This window comes from Microcaecilia unicolor, chromosome 7 (genome assembly GCF_901765095.1).
Source record: "Microcaecilia unicolor chromosome 7, aMicUni1.1, whole genome shotgun sequence".
In the NCBI taxonomy this organism is placed as follows: domain Eukaryota; kingdom Metazoa; phylum Chordata; class Amphibia; order Gymnophiona; family Siphonopidae; genus Microcaecilia; species Microcaecilia unicolor.
In genome coordinates, this window is record NC_044037.1 from 223,538,662 (window position 1) to 223,562,971 (window position 24,310).

Here is a 24,310-nt window from a genome sequence, read left to right on the forward strand (position 1 = left end):
CTTCCCTCGGACCCCACGCCGTCACCGGAGAGGAAGCTCTCACCTCCTGAGAGTCTCTCCTTTGCCTCCTTTGTGCGGGATATGTCTATAAGCATTCCCTTTCCCGTGGTCTCTGTGGAAGAGCCGAGGGCCGAGATGCTCGAGGTCCTCGACTATCCATCACCACCTAGAGAGTCCTCCACGGTACCGCTGCACAATGTCCTGAAGTAGACGCTGCTTCGGAACTGGGTGCGACCACTAACTAACCCCACCATTCCCAAGAAAGCAGAGTCCCAGTACAGGATCCACTCTGACCCAGAGCTCATGCGGCCCCAGTTGCCCCATGACTCAGCGGTCGTGGATTCTGCTCTCAAGAGGGCACGGAGTTCGAGGGATACCGCCTCGGCGCCCCCGGGGCGGGAGTCTCGCACTCTGGACTCATTTGGGAGGAAGGCCTACCAATCCTCCATGCTCGTGACCCGCATCCAATCTTACCTGCTCTATATGAGCATCCACATGCGGACCAATGTGCAACAGCTGGCGGACCTGGTCGATAAGCTCCCGCCGGAGCAGTCCAGGCCTTATCAGGAGGTGGTCAGGCAGCTGAAGGCGTGCAGAAAGTTCCTGTCCAGGGGGATTTTTGACACCTGTGACGTGGCATCTCGTGCTGCGGCCCAAGGTATAGTGATGCGCAGGCTCTCATGGCTGCGTGCCTCTGACCTGGACAACCGCACCCAGCAGAGACTGGCTGACGTCCCTTGCCGGGGGGATAATATTTTTGGCGAGAAGGTCGAGCAGATGGTTGACCAACTGCATCAGCGGGAAACCGCTCTCGACAAGCTCTCCCACCGGGCGCCTTCAGCACCCGCCCCCGCGGGCGGGCGTTTTTCCCGGGCTCGGCAGGCTGCACCCTATTCTTTTGCGAAGCGTAGGTACAACCAGCTGGCCCGAAGGCCTCGTCAGGCACAGGGACAGCCCCAGCGCGCTCGTTCCCGTCAACAGCGTGCGCCTAAGCAGCCCCCTGCGCCTCCACAGCAAAAGCCAGGGACGGGCTTTTGACTGGATCCATGGGAACATAGCCGCCCTACAAGTGTCCGTACCGGACGACCTGCCGGTCGGAGGGAGGTTAAAATTCTTTCACCAAAGGTGGCCTCTCATAACCTCCGACCAGTGGGTTCTCCAAATAGTGCGGTACGGATACGCCCTGAATTTGGCCTCCCTGCCTCCAAATTGTCCCCCGGGAGCTCAGTCTTTCAGCTCCCATCACAAGCAGGTACTTGCAGAGGAACTCTCCGCCCTTCTCAGCGCCAATGCGGTCGAGCCCGTACCACCCGGGCAGGAAGGGCAGGGATTCTATTCCAGGTACTTCCTTGTGGAAAAGAAAACAGGGGGGATGCGTCCCATCCTAGACCTGAGAGGCCTGAACAAATTCCTGGTCAAAGAAAAGTTCAGGATGCTTTCCTTGGGCACCCTTCTGCCAATGATTCAGAAAAACGATTGGCTATGTTCCCTGGATTTAAAGGACGCATACACTCACATCCCGATACTGCCAGCTCACAGACAGTATCTCAGATTCCGCCTGGGCGCACGGCACTTTCAGTATTGTGTGCTGCCCTTTGGGCTCGCCTCTGCCCCACGAGTGTTTACAAAGTGCCTCGTGGTGGTAGCGGCCTACCTACGCAAGCTGGGAGTGCACGTGTTCCCATATCTCGACGATTGGCTGGTCAAGAACACCTCGGAGGCCGGAGCCCTCCGGTCCATGCAGTGCACTATTCAACTTCTGGAGCTGCTGGGGTTTGTGATAAATTACCCAAAGTCCCATCTCCAGCCAACTCAGTCTCTGGAATTCATAGGAGCGCTGCTGAATTCCCAGACGGCTCAGGCCTACCTTCCCGAAGCGAGGGCCACCAATCTCTTGGCCCTGGCTTCGCAGACCAGAGCGTCTCAGCAGATCACAGCTCGGCAGATGTTGAGACTTCTGGGTCATATGGCCTCCACAGTTCATGTGACTCCCATGGCTCGTCTTCACATGAGATCTGCTCAATGGACCCTAGCTTCCCAGTGGTTCCAAGCCACCGGGAATCTAGAGGATGTCATCCGCCTCTCCACCAGTTGCCGCACTTCACTGCTCTGGTGGACCATACGGACCAATTTGACCCTGGGACGTCCATTCCAAATTCCGCAGCCCACGAAAGTGCTGACGACGGATGCATCTCGCCTGGGGTGGGGAGCCCATGTCGATGGGCTTCACACCCAGGGTCTGTGGTCCCTCCAGGAAAAGGATCTGCAGATCAACCTCCTGGAGCTCCGAGCGATCTGGAACGCACTGAAGGCTTTCAGAGATCGGCTGTCCTGCCAAATTATCCAAATTCGGACAGACAATCAGGTTGCAATGTATTACGTCAACAAGCAGGGGGGCACCGGATCTCGCCCCCTGTGTCAGGAAGCCGTCGGTATGTGGCGTTGGGCGTGTCGGTTCGGCATGCTTCTCCAAGCCACGTACCTGGCAGGCGTAAACAACAGTCTGGCCGACAGACTGAGCAGAGTCATGCAACCGCACGAGTGGTCGCTCCATTCCAGAGTGGTACGCAAGATCTTCCGAGAGTGGGGCACCCCCTCGGTGGATCTTTTCGCCTCTCAGACCAACCACAAGCTGCCTCTGTTCTGTTCCAGACTTCAGACACGCGGCAGGCTAGCGTCAGATGCCTTTCTCCTTCATTGGGGGACCGGCCTCCTGTATGCTTATCCTCCCATACCTTTGGTGGGGAAGACCTTACTGAAGCTCAAGCAAGACCGCGGCACCATGATTCTGATAGCGCCCTTTTGGCCCCGTCAGATCTGGTTCCCTCTTCTTCTGGAGTTGTCCTCCGAAGAACCGTGGAGATTGGAGTGTTTTCCGACTCTCATTTCGCAGAACGACGGAGCGTTGCTGCACCCCAACCTTCAATCCCTGGCTCTCACAGCCTGGATGTTGAGGGCGTAGACTTCGCTGCGTTGGGTCTGTCTGAGGGTGTCTCCCGGGTCTTGCTTGCCTCTAGGAAGGATTCCACTAAAAAGAGTTACTTTTTCAAGTGGAGGAGGTTTGTCGTTTGGTGTGAGAGCAAGGCCCTAGAACCTCGTTCTTGCCCTGCACAGAACCTGCTTGAATACCTTCTGCACTTATCAGAGTCTGGCCTCAAGACCAACTCAGTAAGGAATCACCTTAGTGCGATTAGTGCTTACCATTATCGTGTGGAAGGTAAAGCCATCTCTGGAGAGCCTTTAGTCGTTCGATTCATGAGAGGCTTGCTTTTGTCAAAGCCCCCTATCAAGCCTCCTACTGTGTCATGGGATCTCAACGTCGTCCTCACCCAGCTGATGAAACCTCCTTTTGAGCCACTGCATACCTGCCATCTGAAGTACTTGACCTGGAAGGTCATTTTCTTGGTGGCAGTTACTTCAGCTCGTAGGGTCAGTGAGCTTCAAGCCCTAGTAGCTCATGCTCCATATACTAAATTTCATCACAACAGAGTAGTGCTCCGCACTCACCCAAAGTTCCTGCCGAAGGTGGTGTCGGAGTTCCATCTTAACCAGTCAATTGTCTTGCCAACATTCTTCCCCAGGCCGCATACCCGCCCTGCTGAACGTCAGTTGCACACATTGGACTGCAAGAGAGCATTGGCCTTCTACTTGGAGCGGACACAGCCCAACAGACAGTCCGCCCAATTGTTTATTTCTTTCGACCCTAACAGGCTAGGGGTCGCTGTCGGGAAACGCACCATCTCCAATTGGCTAGCAGATTGCATTTCCTTCACTTACGCCCAGGCTGGGCTGGCTCTTGAGGGTCATGTCACGGCTCATAGTGTCAGAGCCATGGCAGCGTCGGTGGCCCACTTGAAGTCAGCCACTATTGAAGAGATCTGCAAGGCTGCGACGTGGTCATCTGTCCACACATTCACATCTCATTACTGCCTCCAGCAGGATACCCGACGCGACAGTCGGTTCGGGCAGTCGGTGTTGCAGAATCTGTTTGGGGTGTAAATCCAACTCCACCCTCCAGGACCCGAATTTATTCTGGTCAGGCTGCACTCTCAGTTAGTTGTTCTTCGTAGGTCAATTTCTGTTGTACCCTCGCCGTTGCGAGGTTCAATTGACCTGGGTTATTGTTTTGAGTGAGCCTGAGAGCTAGGGATACCCCAGTCGTGAGAACAAGCAGCCTGCTTGTCCTCGGAGAAAGGGTATGATACATACCTGTAGCAGTTGTTCTCCGAGGACAGCAGGCTGATTGTTCTCACCTACCCTCCCTCCTCCCCTTTGGAGTTGTGTGTTTCATATTTTATTGCTTGTCATTCAACTGGCGGGAGCGGTCGCGCACGGGCGGGAAGGCGGCCGCGCATGCGCGGTGGGCGTGGCCTGCGTGCCGACCGTCCCGCGAAGCTTCTTCCGGTTGGTGGGGGCTGCCGCGGACGTCAACCCAGTCGTGAGAACAATCAGCCTGCTGTCCTCGGAGAACAACTGCTACAGGTATGTATCATACCCTTTCCCAGGTGCATAGCTCCCTTCCCTTGGTTGTTTAGCCCCCCAAATCCCCCCCCCCCCGAAACCCACTCCCCACAACTCTACACCATTACCATAGCCCTAAGGGGTGAAGGGGGGCACCTACATGTGGGTACAGTGAGTTTTGGGTGGGTTTGGAGGGCTCCCATTTACCACCACAAGTGTAACAGGTAGGGGGGGGTGGGCCTGGGCCCACCTGTCTGAAGTGCACTGCACCCACTAAAAACTGCTTCAGGGACTTGCATACTGCTATCAGGGAGCTGGGTATGACATTTGAGGCTGGCATAGAGGCTGGCAAAAAAGTTTTTTTTTGGATGGGAGTGGGTTGGTGACCACTGGGGGGAGTAAGGGGAGGTAATCCCCGATTCCCTCCAGTGGTCAGTTGGGGCTCCTTTTTGAAGCTTGGTCGTGAAAAAAAAGGGACCAAGTAAAGCCGGCGAAATGCTCGTCAAGCCTGCCTTTTTTTTCCATTATCGGGCGAAGCCGGCCATCTTGTGAGCACGCCCCGTCCTAGCTTCACTACCCCCCTTGATCTTTCGCCGACTCCGGGTTCAGGAGATCGCCAGCCATCTCCCGATCACTTTCAAAAATGAGCTGGATAGCCAGTTAGGTGCAGATATTCAGTGCCAAACCAGCCATGTTTAGCGGTTAAAATAGGTCAGCGCTGAATACCGGTTTAACTGGTTAAGTTGCCGTGGTCAAAAGTGAAACCAGATATTCAATGCCGGTTGCTGGATACAGGCTGAAATTAAATATCCGGTCTGAGCACTGGCGTCGGGCAGTCAGCAGGCAGTCTGACGCTAGCTGAATATTGGGGGGATAGTATATACATGGTGAGGCAAAAAAAAAGTAACCCCCTACAGTTTTTTGCTGTTTTCTCAGCAACCACTCAAAATTTCAATGTGAAATTTTACAGTTTTATTTGTTACTATCTATGTTTATGTAGCGAGTGGAATGAGATTATCTTTAAATACTGCAAAGTTACAGACATTTTAGCATGACCACCCAGCCATTGTCATGCATTCAAAAATGTTTGCACTGTAAAACTTCCATTATCTGAAAAAAAAATGGGACATCAGCTTACTGTTAATGACATCACGGTGATATAGATTTTTGTCTGGGGAGTAATGCTGGAGGCCTATCATAAGCTCCACCCAAAGCCACAATCACTCACTGAACTCGAGGAAGCACTGCAGATGATTTGGGACAGCCTGCCGCAGGGACTAATCAACAAGGCAGCAGAATACCAAACCTATTATAATAAAGCAGAACTAACTTCCAGGACTCAAATAGTGACTGAAGGCCTGTGTTAAAGCTGGGGTTGAACTCTTTGAGCATTCATAGTGACTGTGAAATTCTGACACACTGCTAATTGTATCATTTGAATGATGTTATTTTACTGTGTTTTGCCTTGAACATTTTTAACGCGCAAAAATCGCTAGGTGATAACTCTAAAATGTCAGTAACATCAGCATAGGCAAAGATAATTAAATGTTGTTTAATAATAATGCGTAAGTATGATGACTAAATAAATACATTAAATTTCTCATTGAAATTCAAAGCAATTGCTAAGAAAATGGCAAAAATCTCTAGGGGGTTACTTTTTTTTGCCTCACCCTGTATGTATATAGATATAGATATATTGCTGCCTACTTGAGCTGTTTCTGAAGCAGATAATGCATCTCATGGAACTGTGTAATAAGTGTTTCATACAGTAATAAACTCCCTAATGTAATGTCATTCTTTTAAATCATTTGTCATCAAAGGCTAGAGGGTTTTTCTTCTTAAAGCACATCCTTCCCTTCAATAAATTCCTCTCGCCTTTTATCTTTTTAAAATGAAAAATGAGGTAGTTTAAAGTTATCTAGCACTGCTAGTTCTCCTGTTCAGCAATGAGTACGCGATGCAGGGAAGGGCATCTTTGTTTTATGAAGCGAATGGAAAATCCTCCATAGCATGTCAGTGTCAGTTCTCATTCAGAACCCATGCCAAATGTCAACAAGTAAGCCAGTAAGAGCAGAGACAAAGCCATATCTAAAGAAAAATAATGCTGGCCCCTGAAAGTGATCCTCAATTGGCCTCTTTTTCTCTTCTCCCAAGAAAAAGCTAGAACTTTGGCAGCAAGATCTGTTATCAAGCTAATTACTGTTTAACTTCTTTAATCTAACGCTTGTTTGTATTAATTTAGAAAGTGCTCCATGATCAGATAATTGTTATTTTACTGTGAATTCACGGTAACAGAATTATGTTTACCCTTGTTTTCCTAGTGAGATTGCAGAATATTTTGGTAATGAAAAATTAATGAAATTAGCTGGCCTGTTTCCAAAACCTAAAGCATCCGGAAATTTCCTGTGCATTCTCTGGCAATTAAAACACCAAAATAGCCTAATTAAGTACAAATACAAATAAAATATCAAATGAACACTTTCTATAATAGACTTTGGAAACTGGAAATATTGAGGCATAAGTACTTTGAAAGTGTTTTGGAGTTGCTTAGCAGTTGTGTATTTCTTTGGAATTGTAGATGGTGTATGGGATCTCTCACCATCATATTGGAGTATTTGGGAATGTTACAGCTCATCTTTCCCTTATTCTTGGAGTTGCTGAGTCAAATTCAGTGGTCCGGTCACGAGTAGCGGTAGTTTATTAGTACAAATGGTACAAAGTAAAAGTGTAAACCAGTTTTAATTATGAGCTTGAGTTCTTCTTCCCCCACCCTTCTACTCCATGCTAGTCATCTGTAATGATAAATCAACTATTTTGTCAACAGGAGTGGCCTAGTGGTTAGAGCACCAGTCTTGCAATCCAGAGGTGGCCAGTTCAAATCCCACTGCTGCGCCTTGTGATCTTGGGCAAGTCACTTAACCCTCCATTGCCTCAGGTACAAACTTAGATTGTGAGCCTTCCTGGGACAGAGAAATATCCAGAGTACCTGAATGTAACTGACCTTGAGCTACTACTGAAAAAGGTGTGAGCAAAATCTAAATAAATATTCAAAATCCGCTGAGCAGTTAAGACAACCACTTTATTTTAGCTAAAGAATCTAAACCTGACCAGCTAGATTTTTAGCTAAAACCTAACCTTTCGAGAAATATAGTATGCCCCCCAATCTATCTGCCCTATCAGATTGACTCTACACTTGTCTCTTAGATTGTACACTTGTCTTTAGAATGTACACCTGTCTTTTAGATTGTAAGCTCCTTGAGCAGGGACTGTCCTTCCATGTTAAATTGTACAGCGCTGCGTAACCCTAGTAGAGCTTTAGAAATGTTAAGTAGTAGTAGTAGTAGTAGTAAAACTGTTCCAAAATCTTGCCAAACTTCCAATTGGGCAAGTTTTAACTGATATATTTAGCTGAGCTCCTTCCAGTCAAAATTACACAGTTAGTACTATAAATCTGCATTAGCTGGTTAAGTAAAAAGAAAAAAGGCTGACTGGTGACCAATTCCCTCTCCCCTAGATATTTAAAAACTATCTGGGATGCCTGGTTCACCAAGTTAGGCATGCTGAGGCAGTACTATGTAAAAACGTAACTTTTTGGAACACCCATGCCCCTTCCTATCACCACGCCCCCTTACACACTAATAGAGTTAAGCAATATGCCTTATAGAATGGCGCACAGCCAGATGTGCACCCAAATTTTAATGGGTGCCAATTAGCATCAATGATTGGTTGTTAGCACTCAATTACTGATGTTAATTGGCTCAGCCAGTTAATTTGCACGTGCATCTCAGAAGCATGCCCAGATTTTGGCATACAAACCTAGGCACCCTATAAGGAATCCAGGAGATAATGTATATATATATACACCCAGTTGTTTTATTAATGAAGACAAAAGGGGATAGTCTCAGAAGTGACCTGAGGAAATACTTCATCACGGAAAGGGTGGTGAATACATGGTGCGGCCTCCCAGTGGAAGTGATGGAGATGAAAACAGTATCTGAATTCAAGACAGCTTGGGACAAGTACATAGGATCTCTAAGGGAGTGATAGGGAGAGTAGATGGCATGGGTGGGTAGATTGGATAGGCCATATGGTCTTTATCTTCCTGCATTTTTCTGTGTAATACTTACATTGTTCTTTATATTCACAAAGGAGAACTAGTATTGTATAAAGGAGAGAAGACTCCTATATTCCTTTATAGAATAGGCTTCAAATAGGCATCCTCTAGTAGAATAAATCTATTTAGTGTGCCAAAAGTTAGTTGCCAATTAGGCACCTAAATGTTGGCACTCAAATGCAACTTAGCAGTAGTTAAATGCCAAAATAGCAGTTAGGCACCTAAGTGCATAGGCACTATTGTATAACTGTGCGCCTGCGTATTCTAGTGCATAACTGCAAAGTGGACATTTACAAGGCAGGGTCATGGGATCATAGGCGTTCTGACCACATCAGCATGCATTTAATTGAATACTATCAGACGTCTAACTGCCACATTTAGGCGCTCATATTTACACCTGCCATGGAGCAGGTGTAAGTGGTGGCACCTAATTGCCAACTTAGGTTAGTATTCTATAACACATTGGGTGAACACATTTGTTGTTATAAAATACTAGACACATAACTTTTAGCGCCCTTTATAGAAATGCCCCTAAGGATGGAATTCCATAAATGGCCCCAAGATCTGCACGAACTAGTATTCTGCAAAGGGCGCGTTCAATGCGGATCTTGCACCTAATTTGGGTGTGGCACTTACACCTGCCAAAAGCTGGTATCAATGCTAGTGCCCAACAAACGTCATTTGCATATGCGTAACTTAGCGCCTAAATCCTAACAATGCCCTGACCCGCCCATGGCCTTGTTATGGAATAGTGCACAGAGCAGATCTGCATGTAAATCTTAATGACCTCCAATTAACACTATTGATTTGCACCTCTTCAATTAATTAGTTTGCACACAGATCTGGGATCTACGCCCAACTTTGTGTGACCTATATAGGATCTGGAGGTAGGTGTCTAAATGTAGGCACCCCTTTACAGAATTGTCTTCCACCTGCTTTCATCCATCAATGAACATATTGTGTTTGCAATTTGTCTTCTCAGATTGTGGTTTGAACGTTCACAAACAGTGTTCCAAGATGGTTCCAAATGACTGCAAGCCTGATTTGAAACATGTCAAAAAAGTGTACAGCTGTGACCTTACCACTCTGGTGAAAGCCCATAACACAAAAAGACCAATGGTAGTAGACATGTGCATACGGGAAATCGAATCTAGAGGTAAGATATAATTCATTCATAGCTGAATTAATTCTTTTCTTTGTAACTAATATTGACAGAACTCAAAGGGGCAAAAGCAGCGGCACTTTCAATGCATTCATGGGCTCATAAGCCTCATGCTGTCTTACCGTCCAATACTTAAAACCATTTGAATAGCTCCTGGCCGGTTAAATTGCACTTAACCGGCTATCCGGCAATATTCAGCAGGAGATCACTGGTTATTGCCCACTGAATATTGCCGGTTAGTGCTTTGCAGATAACGAGTTATATCGCATAATATAACTGGCTATCCGCTAAGTTTAGCGGCCAAATTCAGCCGCTGAAATAGCAGGCCTATTTTTGCCAGTATCAGCTTAACTGGCTAGCACTGAATATCGGCTTGACCGGTTAAGTTGAAACCGCCCAAAAACCACCCAGATATTCAATGCCGGTCACCAGAAACAACCCGGCATTGAATATAAGAGCTCAGCTCCAACCACAGAAGTCAGCCCAGCTAACTCCCACAGTCTGAATATCGGGCCCTTAATGTTTTATTGCCACAGTCAGTCCCAGGGAGGTGATGGACCTAAAAGGGATCCAGAGGAAGGAGCTGCTAGACTGGGAGAGGGTCTGGGGAAAGGGAAATACTGGATCAGCAGGAGTAAGCTCTTGTGCTTTTCCTGTACATTCCTGCAGGACTGATGTAGAGGCTTATTGGGCCAGAGCCAACCCATGGGCCTGATCTGTAGCATCTTTATTACACATTCACAGAATGAAGAGGAATGTTGTGAGATGGGGGAGCTGAACCCAAATTCCAGTGAGATGATATTGTTAACACAAATCTTGATTGTTCCTTCTCTAATAGGTCTTAATTCTGAAGGACTCTACAGAGTTTCAGGCTTTAGTGATCTGATTGAAGATGTTAAAATGGCTTTTGACAGAGGTATGTTTAATTTGACACAGTATCTTGCTGTAAATTATTTCCACTGTTGATGGTTTTTATAGTCATGTTGTTTCTGTTATGGGGTTTCTGGTTATACAGTAATTTTGCAGGTGATAAATTTTTTCTATCCCATTGATTTACAGAAATTGCTAGTGATCACCAGTGCAGTTACACAATTTTAGATATTCTTGTCAAGGAGCATTACCTAATTTCAGTCTAAGCATTTTCAACACCAATAATTAACTCTCTACCAATAGCATCACTGGAACGTTCAGTAATCTTTATCATGAGATTTTCTACTCTGTTCGTCAACTCCAAAAAAGCTGTTTTTGGGTATTTCCGATCTGACGAAGAAGGGCAACCTTCGAAAGCTAATCAAGAAATGTATTAAGTTATGTCCAATAAAAAAGGTATCATCTTATTTTCTTTTCCATGTTTTGTTTTGTTGATTTCTATTGGGTATTACTAAAAACCAAGAGAATTATCTTCTGCCTTAATTGAATAATACACTTAAACCAGATTGATTTATTGCTCTGTAGGTTTCTCCAATATAATACATTATAATTTTATTTTGCATTGTGTATTTATAACTGAACGTTCTGTATACTCATATGTAATATAGACATGTAACCCTTGCCCTATTCTCGTATTGGGGACAGGGGCTCTTCAGAGAGCTCAGGGACTGTTATACAACCCTTGCACTTGGATCCTTTTCTGGCAGGGGGGATGACAATCTTTCAAGGCCAATAGGCTTGTGGAGTAACCTCAGGCACTTCCCAATAAAATCAAATAAACACTCACCCAGTCATTCTGGATAGGTATCCTATAAACAGTTTTTAGGGGTATTTGATGTAGATGAATAATTTAGCAAAAAGAACATGTCGAGTGGTTAGTAAAATCTTTACATGCTAGGGCAGAGATGCGCAATCTAGGACTTGCAAATACATAAGATCCAAGGGGTTTTGTCATTTAGCTACCCAGGGATTGTAAAATTTGCATGCTTACAGGTCTACTGACGCTCCATCACTGGGATACATACTTATGTTACCTCTCTAAGACTGATATCATCAGCAGAGACTTAACATGGCACATGCCTCTATGCTTATGACATAGGCAGGAGGCAGGGATGGTCTACTTTGGCCTTGGAGGCTAGTCACATGCCTTGAACAACCACCACCATCCCCCTCCCCAACACATACACACATACCTCTTGCCTAATTGGTGCCCGAGAACCTAGAACTTGGGTCCACAGCGATTGTACACAGCAGGAAAGAGAAACAGAGAGGCAGTGAGGGGGCTAGAGAAGTTGTGCGACCAACCAAAAAAAGGCTGTCACTGTGAGACTTTTTTGGTGTCTTTGCTGTCTCAAGGAGCTACTATGAGCATTACTCAGCATTTCTGCTGCTACAAGCTATTTTGGGCTTCTTTTACTAAGGAGTGCTAATGGATTTAGCACACGCTAAGAAATTAGTGTGCATTAAGTACTATACAGCCCACATGTATACAATAGGTTGCGTGGCATTTAGCACAAGCTAATTGTTAGTGCATGCTAAATCAGTTAGCACAGCTTAGCAAAAGGACCCCTTTGTCAATTATTTTTGAATATTTTGGAAATAATCTTCTTCACAATCGCAATTATTTATTAATCATTTGGACCAATGATTATATTTCTCTGTTTTCCCTATATTAATAAGGGGAAGTAAGCTGTATGATGGCCCTAAAATGCATGTATACTATCTGTGTGTGTGTGTGTGTGGGGGGGGGGGTTATGTTTGTTATTATCAGAATAACACTCCAGCATATATGCGGATGCATGTCCATGCAGACTGAGTGCTGATACAATTTTTTTTTTTGTGGGGGGGGGGGGGGTCTTTTACTAAGCCGCGGAAGCATTTTTAGCTCAAAGTAGAAATCAGCTGGTGGTAAATGCTGAGACGCCCACTATGGGCGTCTCTGTGTTTACCACCAGATGATTTCTACCACGAGCTACAGACACTACCGTGGCTTAGTAAAAGACCCCCTTTGAATGCAAGACAGTTGCCACTAACACAGACCCATGTAGCCAGCATGTCCTCCCATGTCTGTGTACATTTTTTACACACAGCCTATTTGCATGCTATTTACTTACAGCATCGGAGAGCAAAATGTTTACATTACATTTGTGTTAGGAAGCTGTGCGCTGAGCTTTAGTACTCAGCTGTAACACAAGAGAGGATATCTGCATCAGCCCTCGTGTTAGTTGACGATCATTTTGACATGCTTCATAATGCTGTCGGAGCCATGCCAGGAATGCATGAAACCTGCAAGTTTCTTCTAGAGTATTGTTTGCATTGTTTTGTCATAAGTAATAATGGAGCAAAAAAATCTGTGCAAAACTCGTCATATGAGATAGCTCAATACAGATAATCAGTAACCTTTTTCCTACAGATGGAGAAAAGGCAGATATTTCTGTGAATATGTATGAAGATATCAATATTATAACCGGCGCACTCAAATTGTACTTCAGGGATTTGCCCATTCCACTCATCACATACGACGCCTACTCTAAATTCATAGATTCTGCAAGTAAGTATAAATTCTAGAAGTGCGACTCCTGTGATTTAGCCTGTGAACTGGTATTAAATACTAACTAACCTTTTTAGAGAGCTGTAACAGCATATAGTCAGTGCTTCATTATGAACTGTATCATATAACTAAAGCTTAGAACATATACCACAGTTAAAATGACTTCACCAAGAGCTATATCTTATGGTGCAATATATAAATTTACAAGTCACATGATAGGGAAGTCATCTTATATGTTTAAACAATTTTTATTGAACGAACAAATAAAATGACATCTTGATTAGGAAACTGTGAGTCGTTCGATTTTGTTTATATACAATCCAACCCCCCTCCCAACCCATCACCTGGTATCAGGGGCGTAGCCAGACCTCGGCAGGAGGGGGGGTCCAGAGGTGGGGGGGACACAGTTTAGCTCACCTCCCCCAGCTGCCGACCCCCCCTGCCGTCACCCTTTCCCTGCCACTTTCGATTCCCCTTCCTGCCGCCACCCCTCCCCCGCCGCTGCTTAGTACCTTTGCTGGTGGGGGTCCCCAACCCCCGTCAGCCGAAGTTTTCTTCAGCGCTGGTCTCCAGCGCCTTCGCTGATCTGTTTCTGTGAGTCCTGACTCCTGACGTCTTGCGTGCACGCAGGACGTCAGGACTCACAGAAACGGATCAGCGAAGGTGCCAGAGACCGGCGCTGAAGAAGACCAGCTGGTGGGGGTTGGGGAGATCGAAAGTGGCAGGGAAGAGTCAGCGGCGGGGGCCATGGCTAAATCTGTGGGGGCCCATGCCCCCAAGGCCCCACCTAGCTACGCCCCTGCCTGGTATTATTATACAAAGATTGTAAATAAACAAGATGAAAATATCAACACTGCCAATAACACGGTGTTATTACCTAACTTAACAAAGAAACTGTAAAAATGTCAGCTCCCCTCTTTTGCCACCCTCCCCCATAATCACCACAGTCCCCAAATACCCCCTCATAAAAGAAAAAGCTCAAAAAATCCCAGGAATAGCCTCAGAGGGTCTGGACTTTTATGACTCCCCCCGTCCCCCAGGCATTCACACAGGACGAGATGGGAAGTCATCTTATATGTGTACATCAGGAGTTTTATGTGGCATGTTATTTTTAGAAGAAAGGTCCCTCGGGATTGCAGTAGGATGTGATGCAACTCAACAGTGATATATTTGCTATGCCGGAAAAAAAAAACAGATTCAGAACATTTCTCAATTTGTGTCTCACTGCATGTTTCTTTGGTTTTTGGAGTTTGATTTATTTACTTTTTTTCTCAGCAGTTTCTCACTGTTTTCTGCATCACTTTGTTTTGGAATTAAGCTCTACAGGACTGCACATCTAGAGACATCATTCATAACTAAATGACCTAGTATGGCTGCTGTTAAGAAATTTTTAATCCAGTCCTCCATGCTGAAGCTTAGCCCTGGGCTGCTCAGTTTATTTATGAGCCTGGACAGTATTGAAAGCACATTCTCTTGATCTTGTCATGTTTGACCATGCCTGCTGCTAAAAAGCATGGTGCTTCAGATCCTACAACTGTCTGGATTCTAGATCCTTCATCAATCTTTCCTCTCGTAGAGTTTAATTTTCACACCACAGACATAAGATTAACCAGCCTGTATTTTTCAGCCCCTCCCCCCCACCGTGTTACCATGTTAATGGAGCAAGGCACGTATTTGCTTTTCTGTAGTCCAGCAAATCACTCCCAGCTCCAAGGATCTATTGAACAGATCCTTAAGCGCAGTCAACAGAAAATCTCCGAGCTCCTACACTATCTAGGCTAGTGATCTTCACTATTTTTGAAGTAAAGGTCATGTTGGCAAAAAATACTTCCCGGTGAGAACCAGGAGAAGTGTTGGATAAGGTAGATGATGCCCAGAATCCTGGGTGAGAAGGGGAGGTGTCTTCTGCAATTATATCAATGATAACGCAGTTCCACTTTATTTCTTATTCTGGAATTGAACTCTTTATACTTGAATGCTTATTCTACTCTGTCACTTATGAACTCTAAAGCAATATCACGTTGTATTTCTCATCCCGGATATGGCGATCTCCACTACGGCATAATGTAAGCCACATTGAGCCTGCAAATAGGTGGGAAAATGTGGGATACAAATGCAACAAATAAATAAATAAATTATATTTGTCATGATATTAGTTTGTATTATTTATTTTATTTAGATTTTTCAGTACTAGCTCAAGGTTAGTTACATTCAGGTACTCTAGGTAGTTGTAATTTTGTACCTGAGACAATGGAGGGTTAAATGACTCACTCAAGATCACAAGAAGCAATGGAGGATTTGAACTGGGTGTCAGCTTTCGTTGTCTAGGGTTGGTCCCGGGGTCCAGTTCACAGAGGCAGTGGGTTCCCAAAGAATACGCAATCCACACGGATTTGGATATATATAAAGTATATTATATTTGCATATATGCATTGGCTCACAGCACTTAGTACAGGAAAAAGGGTACAAGCTGTCTCAGGGTGTGTATTTAGAGGGAGAAAGAAAGGATAGGGTGTTTGTTCAGAGGAAGGGAGAAGTCTGGGAATAGGGCTGTCTGAGAAGTGGGGGGAGCAGAGCCAGGTGCTCTGGTGGCTAAAGATGGAGGTGTGCAGAGAAAGAAAAAGAAGAAACAAAGGCCTGTGCTCTGCTGCCAAGAGACAGAGCAAGAAGTGCCCCCCCCCCCCCCCCCCCCGGGCAGAGAGCAGTGCCCTGGACAGAGAGAGAGACAGTAGACCCCCAACAGAGCTCTGTGCTCTGCTGCACAGAGAAAGACAGAGAGAGAGAGAGAGCCGTAGTGCCCTCATGAGCTCTGCTTTATACCTAATAAGAACTGAGAGGGAACAGGAGCAGAGAGAGATCAAAAACTTCTCTCTTTCCCAGTTATTTCCTTTACAGAACTCCAGATACTTTCTGAAGTCAGAAAGGTGACAACTTTCACAGGTTGTCCTGTGTGAAATCCCTAGTGATGGAGCCTCTATGTCTGGCTTTGGTTGCTCTGAAGCCCTGCTCCCAGATGGAACAAAAGGTATGTTAATCAGGAGTAATTGAGAAACCAAAGGGCTATCAGGCCTCTCTGAGCACCATTTGGTCCATTTCATCCTCAATGGTTCCTGAAGGGGAGGGGGAGAGTTTATCAGAGGTCAGAAGGTGGTTTGATATTGTCAAACTGATTTCATATTAATATAAGTATGTCCAGCAATAATTTTGACCTCCTGCAATCCTGACATCTCCACACCTCTTTTTTCTTTCTTTCTTTCTTTTTTTTTTTTTCCAGGGAGGCAAGATGGAAGCAAACCTGGGTACCTGATCTGTCACTGTAGTGACACACTATTCCTGTTCTCATACCTCCAGTTATATTTGTTCCTGCTCATTCATATCTCCACAGTAGTGAGATGTTTAAATCCCAATATGAGTCCAAACCTCATGTCTTAGGTTGGGCAGTCCTTAATATGCCACCTTACCCGTCTTAGAGCAGAATGGACAGTGCATAAGGGATGCAGGCATTTGGGAGGTTAAGGCATACTGGTACCAGGATGCCCGGTATACAAAGCTCAAATTAACCTGCCAGACTAGAGTGGCTCCAAAGTTGATGATGGGACTGTTAAAAAAAAAGCCAAATTACCATGCCAGATTAAAAATGTAAATGCTGGGAAGAAAGTAGGTTTGTTTTTTTTAATTCAGATGGGAAGGAAAGTAGTGTGTGTGTGTGTGTGTGTGTGTGTGTGTGTGTGTATAGCTGCCTTATAGGGGTGAGGGTATTTTATAGGTTAAACTTTGCACAGAGTTGTACATATGTCTAAGTTTACAACACATGAAAATCATGACAATGCATAGCAATACTTGTACACTAGTTAAAATAATGATAGGGTGAATTAAGACATTAAAGACATGATCAGCAGTAGGTGACTATCCAAAGAATAGTTCCCATACTGAGACATGGGAGTCTTGTACCAAATTTTGAACAGTTTGTCTAATTTGTCCATTCTCATAAGTGATGGAATGATTCACTTCTGTGGAGGTTGTTTTCAAATGGTCCATATAGGCATGGAGTTCAGTAAAGTTCAGTATTTTGTGTAAAGTCTCTTCTCCCATGCCCAGAGGGAGTGGATGTACAGCGTATGGAATAAAATCTGGAATGTCAATAGAGTCATTGGTAACCAGAGGTGCAGAATATGTTGTCTCATTAATGGTGATGGACACCAGGGGTGTATGACTGCACCAAGTATTGTTCTGTAAATAGTTTGAACTGTACAGCACAGTGTTCTTAGGGAGGCGGATGTCATGTACTTGGGGAGCAATAGAAAAGGAAATATTTTGAGGAAAGAACAGATTAAAACAAAAGTGTCCAGCTCCAAGGTAGTACACCCTATGTGAGACAGTGGGTGAATATAAAAGTTCAGCAGTCAGAGTACAGGAGGATGAATTGTTCCAGCAAGAGCTGTCACTCTCTTTAAACTGATGAGGTTCACACTGGAAATGAAAGGGTGTCCGCTGGCACAGGCTAGGGTCCATTGGTCTGAATGATGTCCAGTCATTGTCCAGGGGCTGCACCCATGCGAGATGGTCCAGAGGATACATTATCACATTATTAATTTGCACACCAATATTAACAACAGGGTAAATAACTGTATGTTGTCCTGACCATGAGACCAAAATACAGATAGAGCATCCTTGTTGTGAACAGATTGGAACACTAACCGTCCACCAATCAAGGTGAGCTATAGCAAATTCTGGTAATTTGGTGCTAGCCATCTGAACAAGAGATGGTGGCCAGTGGCCTAACTTAGATGTGATTAGAATTTCCTTTAAGATAGTAATAAGCTCGATCTGTATTTGATCACAGGCCATAGCCCATGAAATATTCTTTCCCAACCTGTATTCTTCATGTGCTAGCGTCACAATTGTTCTATAATGGGTGATATAAGAGCAAAAGTATCTACAATTACATTAGATAGTTTAGCTGAAGCCTCATTAATAATATGTTGTGATGTAAACCCTTCAGAAGCATGTTGTGCTGTGGATCCCCTCTGATTCCGGAGCACTTCCATATCATTTGTATTAAGGGCTCCCAGTACAGTTCCTGTGCCTCCTAAAATGGTGTCTAATAATTCCCGCTTGTATCTAGAGGGTTTGGCTGGGGGTGTGGCTGACTGCATATCCAACCATGTATTAAGTATATGTATGTGGTTGGCAACAAATTGAGAGCAGTTTGGATATTTGGTAGTGACTAGAAATACTTTAGGATACAGATGCCAAGTAAGAAAGTGGTATTCTACATCATATAACACATCATGGGGTGCATCGTATTTAATCTGAAATGGTTTTCCTTCCTGGAACAAATTAATATCTGAGAGATACAGAATAGGAGGAACTGGAGTGGTAGGGGAGGTGGGAGGAGGAGTGGTAGGTAAACAAAGTGTTCTGTCTAGGGAAGTGGAAATTGGTGGAGTCCACTTCACGTGCATGATGTTCAGGGAATAGTAGACTGGTCTGTCTTGCACCGAGCAGAAACTCAGGATAACCAGGTCTTTTCCTTCAGAGAATGGTGGGGGTATTTCTTGATAGCGATATACCCCATCTGTGGAATTGGTCAATTGTGCATATTCGGATGATAGTTCCTGTAATGAGTCCCTGGCTATCAAGCCCAGTGCTCTAACCACTAGGCTACTCCTCCACTTCAGCTTAAAGTTTCCTCTTTTGGAGAGGGTAGTTACTAAGCTGCAGTTAACATTTTACCATTGGAATCACTAACCTGCACTATCTCGATTAGTATCAGGACTTTAGGTTAGTGACTCCCAAAACAAATATAAATTTGTGTTGTGATAACTGGGAACATTGCACATTCCTGGATGCAGTAATACACAGATGTTGGGCCTGCTAGCTTTTAAAAGGGCTGGTAGTCCACACCCTGATGTCCTTTTCCAGTCCAGGAACACTTCAGATCAGCTCCCTTATTCTAATTCAGAACTCTCCAAACAATGAACCCCCTAATCCAGAACCCCCACTCCCTTTTGATTCTGGCCCCAGACCCCTGGTCCAGCACATAACTGGAGGCTCCCTTGTTCTAGCAGTGAATAGGGAGTGAGGGAGGATTGATCTCCAGTTACACCTGCCCCATAGGCTGCCAGCTTCAACATGGTACTAGTCAACCGCTAGTGGTAGTCTTGTAGTACTACTACAAGGAGTCAAGTTGCCAAATAAGGCAGCAAATATTGCTTACCTGAAATGTTCGACAAGAGACTCTCTTGAATGGATAGTACCCAAGCTGTTGGATATTGTTTTTACTGGACTGGTCATTAATTAGAACATGCCTCTGACTGAGGGTGATGCTGAATGCTTCCTGTTTCAGAGACTGTGGATCTCGATGAACAATTGGAAACTCTTCATGAAGCTTTAAAGCTACTGCCACCTGCACATTGTGAATCCCTACGGTATCTCATAGCACATTTGAAAAGGTAGGTTGACTAGAATATTTTTTATTTTAGGTCCTTAATGGGCTTATTATGTTAGATTCTGTATTATTTCAAGGTCAGATCATTAATAAACAATATGTACTATATGGAATATCCCAAAACCCCATGCAGCTATTTGACTGAAAACAGCAACAGACACTAATGCCTAAGAGGCCCAGAAAAGGACTTAGGTTAGCAGGACTTTTGGATGCTGCCCTTTTGGCGCCACCATTTGGGCACCACATTTAGGATGCCAGAGTTTTAGTTGCCAGGCTATTGGCCGCTGGAATTTTCAGCACCCAAATGGCAGCATCAAAAAGACCTCTTTCTACTTTTTCTGTGCACAGACCTCTGGTACTCGTCAGCAGAGGCTGCTCGCTGCTTCGGCCAGGGGTCCTTGAAGAAAAAAGGCCACTCTTCCACTCCACTACTTTGGAAGAAAGGTGGGAGAGGGGAGATATGAGAGAGACTTTTAAATATCTGTGACATAAATGCATAAATCTCTGTGACATCTCTCTCAACCAGTGGTGTGCTGGAACTGGCTCGCGAGAGCCGTTTGTTAGAGTTTTAAGAATTTTGAGAGCCGGTTGTTAAAGTAGCTACTTTAACAACTGGCTCCCAAAGTTTGGGCATGGGTACCTTCCTGGCATAGGCCTACCCTGTGGCTTAGGCATCTTCTCTCCTCCCTCCTCTCTGCGATCGCTCTCTTTGTCCTCCCTCCCTCCCTGCCCCTGCACCTCCTTGCCTCTTCTTGTTCTGCCAGAGCTGCGATTCATTTTTTTTTAAGCAGTGCTGGCACACGTAATCAAGAGCAGGCTGCTTCAACCAATCCTGGGGGCCTTCCTTCAGCCCTTAAGGGCGGGAAAGGCTAAATGAAGGCCCCTGGGATTGGGTGAAGCAGCCTACTGTTGCTGATATGTGCTACTACTGCTTAAAAAAGATTAATTGCGGCAGAAAAAGAGGCAAGGGAGGTGCGGGTGAGCTACTCTATCCATTCTGTGATTCTTTATTATTGGTAGCATGGACGTAGTTTGAGGGGTGAGGGCAGGCATTTTCCCTCCTCCCAAACGCTACTGAACCGGGTGCCTCCTTCATTTTCCCCTTCCCCATGTGCCCCAGCATAAATTCCTTTTTTGTTTTGTCTGTTCTGGCTCCCCCACCTCCCAAGACCCATTTCCCTCCCTCCCTCCCCCAGCTTCAGACCCGCAGCTCCTTCCCACAGCGTTTCTGAGCACTAAAAAGAAAAAGAGCTGCCGGTACAGAGCCATGTACTGTAACACTCATAGCCAGGCTCTGCCAGCCTGGAACCTTCTCCTGTGGCACATTTGCTGCTGCTGCGGGAGAGGTTCTGGCAGAGCCTGGCTGTGACTGTTGCAGTACATGGCTCTGTACTGGCAGCTCTTTTTCTTTTTAGTGCTCAGAACCGCTGCAGGAAGGAGCCGTGGGTTTGAAGGGGCGGGCCGGGTTGCGGGTTTGAAGCAGGAGGTGGTGGGAGCCCAAGGAGGTTAGATTAAGAACAGGAGAACTATGAGCTGCTCTATCCATGTTGTCATTCTTTATTGTTGGTGGCATTTTTATTTGATTTCACTTATATTTTTAAACATGTCGGCTTGTGCAGTATATGGATGTACACATAGGAAGTATTGGTTTCATCAGTTAGAGTAGTAATTATAAATTTTAAATCATGTCATTTGGAGGGGCCCGTTATAGGGACTCCCTATATTCGTGCAGAGATGTTTTCACCTAATAAAGGGCCACCAATACAGACATGTTATGTGAATCAGGTGCTTAACAATCAGACTTACTATTTATAAGTACAATTAAAAAACAAAATTAATTAGATTGAAAAAACCTAGGAGCATTTACATCAAAAGACAAAGATGGCATGTGGGAACTTGCTCTTTTTCTTTTGTGGATTGCAGGGTATATTATAAAAATGCACTTGCCTATTTTTATTACTTCTATTTCACAGAGAGGTATTGAATAATGAGGGAAGGGCTTCCATCATGCAGAAGTTCTGTCCAGAGTCAGTCTAAATGTGCCAACATTGTCCAGTTTAGCACACTATTAGCCACCAAGTTCATGCAAAGTTAATTATGTTCAATGGAAAATAAATATGTTGGCTCAGGCAGCTTGCTATCTGAATATTCAATCACTGTTCCATTATTGCTACCAATAATTATGTATTAAGGGCATTTGCTTTAAACCTTGTTTTAATTTGTTTATCCAGTTCTTACATGCACATGGTTTTGCTTTATAAACCCAAAGGTGAATCCTAAGGTTGGTTGAAAAATTAGGTATAAACTGTATTTCTGACTTTACTTGTTTTGGACTGGTTTGGGTCCTGCTGATCTGTACATCTGCTGTCTGGAATTTTGGAAGATGGAAATGAGAAAATAATTAATAATGTACTCTGTAGAAGTTGTTGTTTACTTTTGCAATATGTGTATGAATGCCCACAAATGAAACCTCACTCATTGGCCTTCAATCTCCAGAATATTGTTGGTAAAACTCCAGCTTTGAGATGAGCCACCCTTGGCGTCTCTGAACTCCTTTTATCTTTGCTGGCAAGGATACCAAGCCCCACCAGCTAAATAAATGGACTGCCACTGTTCCTCACTGGTTGTTTCTGGCTCTGAGCAGCATGCCAGGACTTCTCGAACAAGTATGCCTAGTGTGCCCACATGGGGGGGGAGAGAGGAATGGGTTGCCCCCTTAGTCCACCTCGGGGTTCCCCAGGACTGTCTATGCCCAGAGAGAGAGAACCTGTTAAAAAATTCCCAGCACATCACTGCTCTCAACTGGAAGGAAGCTCTGGAATGAGGGGCATAGGATGAAGGTGAAAGGGGACAGACTCAGAAGTAATCTAAAGAAATACATCTTTATGGATATGGTGGTGAATGCATGGAATGGTCTCCTGGTGGGAGGCGGTGGAGACAGAGTGTATCTGAACTCAAAAAAGCTTAGGACAAGCAAATAAGATCTCTAAGGGAGAGGAAGGGAAAGTAGATCATATGGATGGGCAGACTGGATAGGCCATATGGTTTTTATCTGCTGTCATTTTTTCTGTTTCTATGATGTACTTATTACTTGTATTCAATGGACTGTTTTCTTTCAGAGTGACTCTTCATGAAAAAGATAATCTCATGAGTGCCGAAAATCTGGGAATTGTCTTTGGGCCTACACTAATGCGAGCACCAGAATTGGACGCGATGGCAGCTCTGAATGACATCCGCTATCAGAGGCTGGTAGTGGAGATGCTCATCAAAAATGAAGATATTCTATTTTGATTTTTTTTTTCTTATAAAGAAAAAAGCAGTATTCTATTGATAAGGCAATGTTTTATAGTAATTTAATTAGCTCTTGTGGCTAGATTATTAATTTGTTAGTGCTTTCATTGTATACAGAATACAAAACAAAGAATTTTATATTGTTTAAATAGCAGCACTCAACCGTTGTCGTAAAGCAGTAACATATACCTTTCAGTACTATTAGCACCAGCTGTTTACCGTGACGTAGAAAACATAAAGTGCTGCATGCCAGACTCCCTCGTTTCTGTCGGGGGATCTCCTCTTAATGCAGGACTTTTCATCTGGATGCTTGTGATAGTACTTCAGCAGCACGTTCCTCCGATGTAAACCTCTTGTGACCTTACTTTGGTGTTCTGCGTAAATTGGATTGTGATACAGAAGAAGAGCCGCTTTCGTGAAAGTGTCTCCAGCTGCTACATAGATGTGTCCTTTCACTATTTTATATTTTTTCTGATCTTTCAATTCTTTTATCTCCTCATTAGTTTTTCATGGGGTGTAAGCTCTAAAAGTTATCCATGCCATATATGGTAGTTGCACTAAAGATTTGCAACAATTCAGCAGTTCTTTCATTGTAATTTTGTATTTTCGCCTGGCATGCATGTGTTAATTTATTAAATTTAGCTTTTAAAAATCAAATATGATTTAGCTGTTTTTTAAACTTGCTGAAACTGTTTAAAAAGATGTTTTGCTTGGTCTACACACCTTGTATTGCAGAGCAACACTTTCCCATACTGTTTGGCTTACATGTAAATGCATTAATATAACACACCCATTTACACACAGAAAACCTTTTAGGGAAGTGGACTATGTATCACTGCATGTAGATGTCTTTTGAAAATTACCTCCTTAAAGACCTGCAAAACTGTCATAGTACTGCATATCTCTTGAGACAAACTATATGCATGGTGCCATTATTTAAAGTTGGGAACTCTAATATCCCTAATGCCACATCATATAAAAAGCGCATAATATTTTTACACTACCCGATAGTCAAAGTGATTTAAACAGCTCAGAGAGGCTTCTGGCCGTTTAAATCGCTTGTCTATTGCTAACCGCAAATATGCAGCAGCACTTAGGGGCCCTTTTACGAAGCCACGTAGGCGCCTACGCACGCCCAACACGGACCAATTTGGAACTACCACCCAGCTACCGCGTGGCCCAGATGGTAATTTCATTTTTTATGCCCATCCACTACGTGCAGCTAACCGGGCAGTAATTGGCAGTGTATGACAATTACCTCCCAGTTAACGCATGGGACGTTACCGCTAAGTAAATGGGTAGTAAGGTCTCAGGCCCAAAATGGACATACACCAATCTTTATTTTGCTGC

At 44.6% G+C, this 24,310-nt stretch overlaps 1 protein-coding gene across 1 annotated transcript in view; it reads left to right on the forward strand.

Moving 5' to 3' along the window:
• Positions 1–23,569, forward strand: part of CHN1 (chimerin 1) — a 252,033-nt gene extending 228,464 nt beyond the window's left edge. The window contains 5 exon segments of the mRNA XM_030209742.1: positions 9,558–9,731; positions 10,576–10,653; positions 13,081–13,218; positions 19,568–19,673; positions 22,789–23,569. Of these exon segments, the coding sequence (XP_030065602.1) occupies positions 9,558–9,731; positions 10,576–10,653; positions 13,081–13,218; positions 19,568–19,673; positions 22,789–22,960 (668 nt within the window). The 3' untranslated portion in view covers positions 22,961–23,569.
• The last annotated feature ends 741 nt before the right edge of the window (positions 23,570–24,310 follow it).